General features: G+C 39.3%; 2 protein-coding genes across 3 annotated transcripts; both read right to left on the reverse strand.

Annotated features, from left to right (window-relative positions):
* Positions 1-194: 194 nt before the first annotated feature.
* Positions 195-9,899, reverse strand: LOC115677627 (uncharacterized). 2 transcript variants are annotated; one of them, XM_030600812.2, is made up of 6 exons: positions 9,387-9,899; positions 2,542-2,707; positions 1,819-1,995; positions 1,613-1,696; positions 1,032-1,113; positions 195-924 (listed from the first exon to the last, which is right to left on the reverse strand). In XM_030600812.2, the coding sequence occupies exons 1-6, from the start codon at positions 9,761-9,763 to the stop codon at positions 491-493; spliced, it is 1,320 nt and encodes a 439-aa protein (XP_030456672.1). In that variant the 5' UTR covers positions 9,764-9,899; the 3' UTR covers positions 195-490. The 2 variants fall into 2 exon arrangements, with proteins under 2 accessions (XP_030456672.1, XP_056176784.1); XM_056320809.1 differs by having other exon boundaries at positions 2,542-2,695; positions 9,387-9,897.
* On the reverse strand, positions 2,624-9,380 carry LOC115677626 (uncharacterized). The gene has a single exon (XM_030600810.2). The coding sequence runs from the start codon at positions 6,714-6,716 to the stop codon at positions 5,160-5,162; it is 1,557 nt and encodes a 518-aa protein (XP_030456670.1). The 5' UTR covers positions 6,717-9,380; the 3' UTR covers positions 2,624-5,159.
* Positions 9,900-12,281: the final 2,382 nt, after the last annotated feature.

Below are 12,281 nucleotides of genomic sequence, written 5' to 3' on the forward strand. Positions count from 1 at the left end.
CTACATTCCATCCCATGAATAATTCGACTCGTTGTTGCAGAGATTGAGGCAACTGATCGAATCTAGATCACTAAAAGATAATCGGCACGGACCACTTCGACAAAGCAAAACAATCGCAGTTCAAGAAACGGTCGATTGAAAGGACATCGACGGCGCTAATTTCTAGAGGGTGATGAAACCTGGCCACCGTGACACAAAATGTCTAGGCATTCTTATTAACTTAAAACAGTTTCGAAGTAATAGCATACAGACCTGTCAACAGGCGCAACAGGGGAGATCCAGGTGCAGCCGTGAATGTGCAATGGGATTCTCCAGAGTCGAGCATCAGTTTGTGAAATGTATATACGATGAACGAATCGACGGGATAGAAAAATACGGTCTATGACGTTAGCTAAATCGATAACGATTGATGCGTCGTTGGGGATGACAGGATATAAAGGGATCTATAAGAACAAATAAGTTAAAGCATATATTTCTTTACCATCTCCTCTCATCTTCGCGCGATCCTATTCCCCGCTCCAAGTAACAATGCTTTCCCTATGGCACCGGAATGCAGTCCAAATACAAGAGCCACGGTTCCTCCTACCACAACCCACTTCCAATCAAGCCCATTCTCTTCGTGTCTCTTGATTTCCAAGCTTTGGTCTCTGTCCTCTTCAACAGAAACTGGTTCCATGGAATCAGAATTTCCATCGAAAGATATCTTCGTCGTGATTCTCGCCATCAATGCACTCCTCGACAAGGCAGCTTCCATTTTCCGGGCGTTTTGGTATCCTCTCATGCCGGAGTGTAGTTTCTTCACTGTCCCCCACATTCCATGCCGGACTCCCAACTTGGCCACATCTTTGGGAAGCCCCATATCCTCATAATGCACGAGAGTAACCTCGCACGCAGACAACTGTCCATCACCGTTACGAGATTCCACTGACAAATTATGAAAGCAAAAAAAAAAATTAGTAGACACTACTTTTTTTTCCTTAATCGACAAAATTTAGTGGGGTAGAGGTACATGGTTCTCCAGTGGTGCATACCAGCCTTGATAACCCAACTAGAAAAGTAGAGCTCAACACGCCTTGGCTTGTCGCGTTTCGGCAGGCCTGGGTATGGCACTCCCTGTAAGATTATCAAACATCAGTCAGTGCCATAGCCAAATTGGGAAAAGATAAGACATGCTATCCCACTCTTTTCTCCAAGCATTAGTTGATTGATTCATTGTTCATCTACAGCTGGAATATACAAAAAATATGACCCACAGTCTTCATCATTCACTCACAAAAATCCAAGACATAATGCCAGTTCCAAAGCTATATAGCAAAAGTACCTAGACAAGCAGCACATAAACCAGACTTTGCCGGATAATATATTCGACAAGAGTTTTGACAACTACTCCAACAAGACCAAAATCCAGTGAAAGTATCATTTCAGTATGGGCCAAAACTGAAAGTCAGAAAACCTTTCAAAACAGAGATAGCTTGGGTAAATTCAGCAGACCATGGGACACGACAGAGAAATGAATGTCATCACATGTTGTGCAGAATGTTCCATGAAAATGTTTAACAACCAGTCCTTGACAGTTAAATTCTACAACATGAATGTATCTGATCCTAAATACCTTTGTCACACAATAATACGTCTTGCCAGCCTCCCATATCCGTCGGCCAATGATATACTCACGATCACTACAGAAGAAAGGAAACTGAAATAGAAAAGTGCAATTTTGTCATTATATTGTATTGTATCTGGTAGGAGAAAGAACAAAAACAACAGCCCAAATGTGCGTGTATGTGCACTTGTCTTCCATTTACAAGCTTGAAAAACCTTTTTTATCCAGTGAAGAATCATTGTCCCTGTATGAGGGCATTCCTCCAGGGTTTTGCAGTACGCAAGCATAGGATCCCATTTTGGCCGGAACTCATCATCCCAAAAGAAATCTCTGACCACTTCCGCAGTTGCATCCTCAAATACAGTTCTGCTGCGAAAAATAATGGGGCCTGTCTGATAGACAAAACACAAAATCAGATAACGAAACAAGGGTTACTGATAAACAAAATGCCGAATCATATACAGGAAACAAGGGTTCTATCAATGTTGAGAGCATTGAAAAGAAACGCATCTGTTGCATGACCATATATCTAAAATGCATCTGCATTTCCAGCTATACAGCACCATCGCTCTTGATAGCCATGCAACATAAGTGCCAATCACAGTTTATACATGGAAAAGGCATCAGCTGGCAGCAGATTATATTATAATCCTAGTAGCTAGCACGATTCTAAATGCATACACATGACCAGTGGCTGATTCCCACCACATACTATACATTCTTAAGTGATCAGAAAAACATCATGTGTGAATACCAGATAGCAAGCAGCAAAATGCATAATATGTTAGGATTTGCTCAGAAAAAGCAAATCTTGCCTTTTTATTTTCATATTAAAGAAAAGAACATTACGAAAAAGCTTTATAAGTATCTACATGGTAGAAATCGCATTGCCCTAAACAAATAAAGAATGAGACACTGCTAATTGAAGCAAAAAGTACTTTGGGTTCATGCCGCCAAGCTTGGTATGCCATGTTAGGCGTGGAGCGCTCCATCATACTTTGCCACTCCATATCTCCTTCCTTTCCTTCCAGAAGATGTAACAGATGCTCCAAGTCATTTTCCGTCACGATATCTGACTGTCCTCCAGCAAGCCTAGTTTCAAGACTGTAGAACAATAAAGTCGTTGGCCAACTCAATCAAGATACTGATCAAATACCACCAGGAATAAATGGAGTAACCTATTTCTACGAGGAAAGCAATAAATTGAGGAGTATGTCATTAACCATGGTTAACCATGGACCCAAGGAGGATGAGGAGACTGATTCATACCACAAAGACATGAATTTCTGACTGATGAGCTAAGAAAATATATTTTGCCGTTCCTTCATTGGCATGTTTATGGCCAATACACACTTATTTCACATCTAGATGACTCTGTGACGTTCATCGATGACCATTGGTTATAACTCAACGTACTCACTAAGAATTAACATCATCACTCAAAGCTCGTCAAGTGAACACCTTCATCATATTGAATTACATATTCCTATCAAGCTATGAAACAGAGAAATACTATTGAAAGCTTCAACTTCATGAATCTCTAAGTAAATACATGCCATTTCCCTATCCAAACTGTTGGTGGTCAACGTCTACAAATCATCAACCCTTTGTATCCAAAACTTTGAAAAGTTTCCCAAAGATCACAATTGGGACACCTTAAACTCTTTTAAGTAAAGATCCGTTGACTACTTCCTAAAAGAAAAGAGCAACAACTACATCAAAGTCGTAACATAAATATAAGAAGAAAAAGTGGAAGAATGGAGCCTGCTCTAAAGATCACAATTGGGACACCTTAAACTTTTTTGAGTTAAGATCCATTGACTACTTCCTAACAGCAAAGAGCAACAACAACATCAAAGTCGTAACATAAATATAAGAAGAAAAAGTGGAAGACTGGAGCTTAATCAATGCAATACCAGGATTGCCTCTCCAGAGCAATGTTTAAGTTCATGAGGGAAAATGATCCATAAGCTTGGCCAATTGCTAGATTTTAGCTCAAGCCAACCAAAAGAAGCAAAATGCATCTTAACACACATATTATCTCCAAGTGATCAACTGCGAGAATAGAGATTGATCAGCCAATGTACCTCCCTAGGCATTCTATCATATTTCCATGGAAGCTCCATATTCTCCTCGATAACTTAAACAGATTACTAGTTATAGCCTCTACTTACAAATGGAACAGTATGGAACTTGCAGCATTTCAAAGACACAACAGATCTATCATTCAAAAGTAATAAGATTCTATACTTGCCACAAATAAATATTGTCCCTAGCACACTACGGAAAACCAAGAATTCTCATGCTGCAATATGGTCCATAACATTTCACATCTGCAGGATCTCCACATACAACAGTCTCCTCACTTGTGTGTTTGAGCTTTGGGGGAAAAAACAGAGTGAGGGGGGCAGTGATGTCTGTCTAACTCTGCATCAAAAGAGGAGATGTCTAAAAACAAAACCACAAGATGTCCAATTCCAAATAAACAAAATTCCGCAGTATGTAGGATTCCACAGGCATGATTGCTTGTTAATAAAGAGGGAAGTGGTTTATGAGATTTTCCATTCTAGATTCCATAAAATCTTCTTCATGTTCTTACAAACAATCAACCTGTAGACCTACTTCATTTGCATTTCACCCAAATAACACTATACCCAGAGAAAGAATCACAGGCCTATAAACCAAATGGTCAGAAAGAGACAACTGGATAACATGAGTACCAGTCAGTGCTTCAAAGCACTACTCATTAAATACATGGATCTAACTTTGAGAAGTACCACAAAGTCCCATTTCATGCACCTTCATCTCATTTTATTGTGCTTTCGCTTCGAATTATCTTCATATCTTATTCATCTAATATGATATATTATAAATGGAAGGTGCATTTACTCTTTATTTAGTTCTCTTTTCTTTTCTTTTCTTTCTTTCTTTCGTTTTTTTTTTTTTTTGCCAAAGGGAGGCGGATTTATTCATTCTTGGTAACTTACAAATTCACATAAAGGTAAGGTCATGAATTGATATAGATTTTGTTTCTCAACCTATCAATAAGAGCAATAAATCAAATAATACGCAGCTACATAGATTATCGCACTTCACTAATTTTGGATGGATGGATGAATAGATGTTTGATGATTTTAAGGATTGTTCGTGATGATTTTTCACATTATCAGATATCCCAAAGAAGAACAGATTATGCTGCATTACACTTGCCAAGTTATTGGTACAATAATAAATATTGAGTCTATCATCATATACCAGCCATGCCGCAATTAAGAAAGCAGAAACAACATACCAGCAAAGGAAATTAGGAGAAAATACTTGAAACCTTAGGGTAGGTAAAATTCTAACCTAGACACTACTACATTCACAACCCTACAACTAAGACGCAGAAAATTCACGTTGGTTGAATCCAATTCAGAATTCCCCTCGATTATTCAAAACAAAAACAATGAGATAATTCAGTAAAAGTTGGGCCACTTGCTGTCAGGATGTTACTTCAAGCCAACATTATTTCCACCACTCCCATTAGCATCGACTACAGCATTTTCATGCGACATCACACCTCATTTCCACCAATATTGCCTACCAAATTTCCCAGGGGGACCATTGCCCTATATCCACCATTGCCCCCTTCAAAAGGCCCATTATCACTTGCCTTGTTGTTTCCATTGTTGATAGCACCAAAATTGCCTTGACACATGCCCATCTCCAATTCGACATTGCCACCGCCAGCATTTGCAATAGTGGGCGCCACCAGAGGAGGAACAACAATACCATATCCGTTGCTAACAATAAGATCTCCATAAGTCGATGACATTTCATGTCCATTGGCGATGACTACAGCATTCCTTTGATTCACCCCTATCCCACAACCTCCATTACCACCCCCATGATCATTATTAGTAAGAGGAAGCACCACGCCATGACCATTAGTCATGGCTCCAGGATTCTCTTTGTGTTGCCTCATGCCATAACCAGTGTTGCTATTGACTCCGTATATACCTCCTCGAAGAAACACCTCACCATTTCCACCACTACTACCTCCAGCATTCTGCTGGTTAAACAACCTCACTCCATATCCAGTTGCGCCATCGCCGCCACTGCCTCCAGCATCTCCATTAGGGCATATCATTCCAGATCCACCGTTCATGTCTCCTACATACCCTTGATATGGTGTTGCAGCATTATTGCCCGCACTACCTCCAACATGCCCATAAGTCACCAAAGTACCTCTCCCTGGAACGACTCGACTAAGCCCCTGAGACAACACAATATTATTCACACTACTGCCTCCAGCATCTCCATTAACAGGGCCTATACCATTGGCCCAAATGCCACTTCCAACGCCAACATTCTCTTCTGGAAAATTGAAGGAAATGGCTTGATTAGATGTACCGGCGCTACCTGTCCAACATGCCAAAGGGTACCATTTGTCCTTTTTGCTACCACTGCCGCTACCAGCATTTCCAGTCTTCATCATATCTAAGAACCATTGATCCAATGAAGAAGATGCATCACCCATATTGCCATTATTGTCATTGCCGCCGCCTCCTTCTTTAGCCTCTAGGATCATTTCCTCCTCAACCACCGGGCCTTCGATTACCGATGGAGCACCTCCAGATTGCGGTGCACCGTCAGTTCGTCCGAGAAGTTCAATCCTTCTTTCAATTTCTTTATTCTTTTCACTTACATAGTAGAATAAACTACACATCTCATCATTAGCAAATTCACTAGTGGTTTTACCGGACAGATAAAGTTGTTGCATGAGGTAGGTGTTCTCTAACTCCTTGTTTTTCGCCACAAGCTTTTTCTTCTGCCCGATTAACTTGTTGATCTGCTCCTTGAGGTAGCCTTCATGGTTAACCATCTTTCGGCTTCTCTCCACTTGGGAGAAGCTTTGGTACCGCACAAGGAGTTGCTCCACCTCTGGTCTAGATGGCCAAAAGACAGGCTCATTGCTGTCTGGAGAATAGACAACGGCACACGCGTTCACATCGCAGAGAGTGCTCAACTCACTCACTTTTTTCATCAGCCCTTGCCTCCTCTTCTTGAGGCTAGCTTTCCTAGAAGTATCGTTTTGTATGAAAGCAAGCTTAACCTTTCTTCTTGCCATGGTCAATGGTTTGTTCAATTCTCTCTTTTCTCGTGCTTTGAAACCCAAGGTGTACAAGTGCGTTTATAGGGGGGGTGCGAGCAAGTTCAAATGAGATTCTCCAATTTCAAGCAACTTAATTAATTTCTCTTCTCATGGTAATTCAAATTCTTTCGATCTTTGAATGTGAGATCTACATATTTTGCAATTTAACGGAAAGAATTTCATTGCTACAAAATGCCAGGATTTAAGGCCATATCTAGAGTATTGCAAAGTGTTTTCCATTTAGAGAGGTCGGCGGCAAAAGGAATAGTAAGGTATTAATGTTTGGAAGAGCTTTACATAGCACTTATCTGGGGAGGGAGGACAACAATCTATGATTTATCTACATCACAAGGACTATAGATAGTTATACTTCAAGCACTGATTGATGGTCGATCGATCACTTATCAATTGATGAATGATTAGACACTAGATTTCTGAAGAGACGTGATCACTGTTAAATATTTATGCCTTATGTAAGCTGCTTTATATTGACTAGATTATTTTCTTTTACGGCAAAGGCAACGCTTCAAAGTTAGCCTCCTCAAACCCTAGTTTGACCGGAGATAAGAATTACAGCTAATATCTCCAATTGAATTGACCATTATGTTAAATAAGATAAGGCACAATCAATAGCTCATTCATGACAGCATAAATTGATGGAATATCAATAAGCTCTAAAGAATTGCTATCCGATGATATGCATACGCAATCCAACTAAAAGTAGGAATCCCGCCCACTATATTATTGTCATTGAAAATATTTCAAAACGCTTCTAGAAGTCTCTGCCATGAGCATTGATTGGCCTTAATGCCCAAACCAATGTTCAACCTTAGGTAAACCCCAGTCAAAAGCAATATGGAAAATCTTCTATGAAGATTTATGCCCAAATTCTAGTCTTTATCTAATGAAGATAGCTTCTCCCCACTGCCAAATAAACTCATTCAATTAGTTAAAACCGTCTTAAAACAAATTGATTCAAGAAAAAGAGGTTAAAGTTACGTGGACAGAAGAAGTCACATGAAAACATAGAGGCAAATCTCGTCCTCTTGTTTTGTGAAAAGAAAATTATTTTTGTTTGACTTTTACGCATCAAACAAAAAAAAAATATTCAGTTTTCATGGTGTGTACTTTAATTCCTCATGTCTTAAGATATTTTGTGGCCTTACATATATTATTTTCTGGTCATATAAATGTTCTTAATTGATTATGCGTTATAAGAATTCAATTTGTTTCATTAATCTTGGACAATGCAGCACTTCAAGTGTGTGAAATAGCAACAAAAAAGACCATGTATAACTTGATTTCCTGAATAACGCAAGGGGAGAAAATAGAAAATATAGGTATAATCACTACAAATGATAATTCATGCTTCATAATTTGTCAACTACTGAATGATAGATATCAATTTTTTCATCATGAGCAACTCACAATGACACACAATGAAGATTTCACAGATCTAGATGTACAAGCTAACAGAACAGGATAGCAACTTTTCGGCTTCACACAATTAAATGACCAGAAAATTGGATAATCCATTATTTCCTTCAACACAAAAGAGACAATGTCTTCAGGCAGAAAATGTTAAGGAATAGATATAATAGATAGAAGTTGTTGAACATAAATTTTGGAAGGAAAAAAACAAGGGCATTCAAAGGAACTGAATACTGTTGGGATTCTTTCAGAAAGAAGTGGCGATACACTCTTCAAATTTGGTATAGTCAGAAAGCAAACTATCGTACTGTGAGCTTGTCAGAAATGATAGAGACAGTTTTTTGTTCTTAATTTGGTATATGGGTGGCTCCCCCTCTTAAGTCTTTTTGCATAGGAGCAAAATTGATACATTACTAGTTCATAATCTTCTAGTGATCAGGAAAGAAAGCGAAACCTCACAAAGGGCAGTTTGACTCATATCAAATAACTCCAAACGGTTAATTAACATAAAACATAAACCTCATTTTGTTGAAGAAGAATTAGTCACGTAAAACTATTAAGAGTGGCAAGACTTCAATTTACCAAAAGCAACAGGATGGAAGGAATGAGACACGAAACGGAAGCCGATATCCATCAACCCTAATCATGCGTTCGATCAAGTTGACTTTACATACTCATTATCCCTCCGCACATGCACGGACTTATTTTGCCGATGTAATTATCCAAAATAATCAACCAAGAACAAGAGATAAACAACCATATCCTCAGGTACCGTGTTACCCATATACAAAACAATCAAACATCCGAACTCTAGTCTCTACAAACACATAACTCAGCTCCAAAAACTTTCCTTTAAAGACTATCGAGACGCAATTTTGGCGATATTTCCTCATTACTGACATAAAGGGTTCGCTTTCGACCAAGCACCACTCCGATCCAGTTTTCCGGGAACAACATATCCACCTCGACTCCCCTAAAACTAACAGGGACGCCAACAAAAACCAAGTCACAGCTCGACTAGAATGGCTATGGCCTTCTCGTTGCCACAACTAGTCAATGCACTCAAATGCAGGCATGAAATCCAACTCTTCTACACAATCATACATTAACCAGCGAGGGAAAAGCAAACAAAGGATCGATCTCGACAACCATTCAAAATTCAACACGAGCGAGAAAACGGAAATCATCGGAGCAGGTCGAAGTTGGGGGACTCACTTGACAGGGTCGCCGCTCCTCTCCGCGGCGCCGGTCCCCTCCGGCGAGGCCCCCTCCCCGCCGGCGAACTTCCCCTTGTTCCTGAGGCCGGACCAGATGGCGCGGAGGGCGGAGAACGCCGAGAGGGCCGTGCACGCGAGCCAGAGCCGCCGGGCGCCGAAGCCGGGCGGGGCGGCGGTCCAGAGGAACCGGAACTTGCTGCGGAGGCCGAGGTAGACGAGGCCGGTCCAGCGGGGGCGCCAGGACCAGCCGATGAGGAGCCCGATCATGACGGCGAGCCAAATCGGGACCGCGCACAGCAGGATGTCGACGAATGTCTCCGCCACCGACGGCTTCCTCAGGAAATCGGCGAGATCGAAGAACGCGGCGTCCTCCATGATCCCCCCCCCCCCCTCCCCCCTCGCGCGGCCGACGACGATGCCTCCTCCGGCCGACGGCGATGCTTCCGGCGATCGGCGACAGCGTCCGTCTCCGACGTATAAGGATCAGAGAGAGAGAGAGAGAGAAGGAGAGCGATCACGGAGGAGAGGAGAGAGAGAGGGATTGGGGCGGGGTGGTCGGGATGACGTGGAAGCGATCGGGACCGTTGGATCCGGGTCGCCGGCACGTTTAAGAAATGCGATCGGGCGGTACGGGGGCATGTGTGACTGGATAAGTGACAGGTAGAGAGAGAGAGAGAGAGATTCTTCTTCGATTGGAGGAGATATCCTCGTCAGGTGAGAAGCGGGGAGAAAAAGATCAGATGCGTGACGTCATGCGGTAGTTCGGTAGGTAGAAGGCGGGGTCGGTCAGGTCTCGCCCCGGTGATCGGTTTCGGAATCAGCTGCTTTCGAGATTACTAGCCCGTGACTTAGGTACCGCATGATAACCATTCTGGTTCTGTCCAGAACTGATTTTTTGTTCAAAGAATCAGTTTTGGACCAGAAATCTGTTTGTTAACGCAATTTCATTTTTCTATTTCTGGGACAAGTTTTTGTTCCAGAACCGATTCTGAACTAGAAATCAGAACCAAAAAAGAGTTTGTTTTCTATTTCTAGACCAAAAATGAGAATCATTTCTGAGAGAACTCTTTCTTCAAAACGCATGTTCATCTGGAAGTCACGATCTTTGAGGTGGGAAAAAAAAGCAAAAAATCAAAAATTTCAAAACTTCACATAATGGTTTAAAATCTGTGACTACCCACTTTGAGCGAAACTTAAATTTTTTTAGGTGCCGAAAAAAATAAAAAAATAAAAAATAAAAAATTTCACAAAATGGCTTAGAATACCTATGGCCGCCTACTTTGAGTGAAATTTAATTTTTTTTAGATGCCAAAAATAATAAAAAATAAAAAAAAAATCTAAAATTTAAAAACTTCACAGAATGTCTTAGAATACATGTGGCCACCCAATTTGAGCGAAATTTAATTTTTTTTAGATGCCGAAAAAAATTAAAAAAAAGCAAAAAATAAAAAATTTCAAAAATTCACAGAATGGTTTAGAATACCTGTGGCCATCCACTTTGAGCAAAATTTAAATTTTTTTATGTGTCGAAAAAAATAAAAAAATAAAAAATTTCAAAACTTTACATAATGGCTTAGAATACCTGTGGCCACCCACTTTGAGCGAAATTTAATTTTTTTTAGATGCCAAAAAAATAAAAATAAGCAAAAAAGCAAAAATTTCAAAACTTCACAGAATGGCTTAAAATACCTGTGGCAACCCACTTAGAGCGAAATTTTTATTTTTTTAGGTGCCTAAAAAAATAAAAAAAAAGCAAAATTTTAAATTTTAAAACTTCACATAATGGCTTAGAATACATGTGGCCATCCACTTTGAGCAAAATTTAAATTTTTTTAGGTGCCGAAAAAAATAAAAATTTCAAAACTTCACAGAATTGCTTAGAATACCTATGGCCACCCACTTTGAGCGAAATTTAATTTTTTTAGGTGCCGAAAAAAATAAAAATAAGCAAAAAAGCAAAAATTTCAAAACTTCACAGAATGACTTAGAATACCTGTGGCCACCAACTTTGAATGAAATTTTATTATTTTAGGTGCCAAAAAAAGAAAAAATCAAAAATTTCAAAACTTCACAGAATGGCTTTGAATACATGTGGTCATCCACTTTGAGTGAAATTTAATTTTTTTTAGCTGCCGAAAAAAAATTGAAAATAAAAAATACCATTTGGGCACCTAAAAAAATTAAATTACACTCAAAGTGGGTGGTTAGAGGCATTATAAGTCATTCTGTGAAATTTTAAAATTTTTGATTTTTTTATGTTTTTATTTTTTTTCGGCAACTAAAAAAATTTAAATTTCACTCAAAGTGGATGGCCACAGATATTCTAAGTCATTCTATGAAGTTTTGAAACTTTTGATTTTTTGCTTTTTTTTCACTTCAAAAAATTAAAATTTCACTCAAAGTGGGTGGCCACAGGTATTCTAAGCTATTCTGTGAAGTTTTGAAATTTTTGAGTTTTTGAATTTTTTTAGGCACCTTAAAAAATTTAAATTTCACTCAAAGTGGGTGGCCACATGTATTCTAAACTATTCTGTGAATTTTTGAAATTTTTGAATTTTTTGATTTTTTGATTTTTTTTGGGCACTTAAAAAAATTTAAGTTTCACTAAAAGTGGGCGGCCACGGGTATTTTAAGTCATTCTATGAAGTTTTGAAATTTTTGATTTTTTGATTTTTTTTGAAAAAATTCAACAAATTTCCTATTTTCTAGAAAAATATGAATTTTTTTTATCAAACGGGTTTCTTTTATCAGAAACTCATCTTGGAACCAGAAATAGAAAAATCTATTTCTGTTTCAGGAACTCAATCCGGAACAGAATGATTATCATTCGCTACCTTACTTTCCATGCCCCGGTTTTGGAAATTGGGACCGCACTGGTTATAATTATGATTCC

Source organism: Syzygium oleosum, unplaced genomic scaffold, assembly GCF_021117445.2.
Source record: "Syzygium oleosum isolate NSW1041296 unplaced genomic scaffold, Sole_v2.1 Sole_v2.01, whole genome shotgun sequence".
NCBI classification, from domain to species: domain Eukaryota; kingdom Viridiplantae; phylum Streptophyta; class Magnoliopsida; order Myrtales; family Myrtaceae; genus Syzygium; species Syzygium oleosum.

What these genes read in the sequence shown, in the direction of transcription:
- LOC115677626 (XM_030600810.2), bottom strand. Translation starts at nt 6,716, where the DNA reads ATGGCAAGAAGAAAGGTTAAGCTTGCTTTCATACAAAACGATACTTCT.
- LOC115677627 (XM_030600812.2), bottom strand. Translation starts at nt 9,763, where the DNA reads ATGGAGGACGCCGCGTTCTTCGATCTCGCCGATTTCCTGAGGAAGCCG. An exon ending in TTCTTCACTGGATAAAAAAG is followed by an intron (nt 1,697 to 1,818) that starts GTTTTTCAAGCT and finishes TTTCTATTTCAG; the next exon opens with TTTCCTTTCTTCTGTAGTGA. An exon ending in CGTATTATTGTGTGACAAAG is followed by an intron (nt 1,114 to 1,612) that starts GTATTTAGGATC and finishes ATAATCTTACAG; the next exon opens with GGAGTGCCATACCCAGGCCT.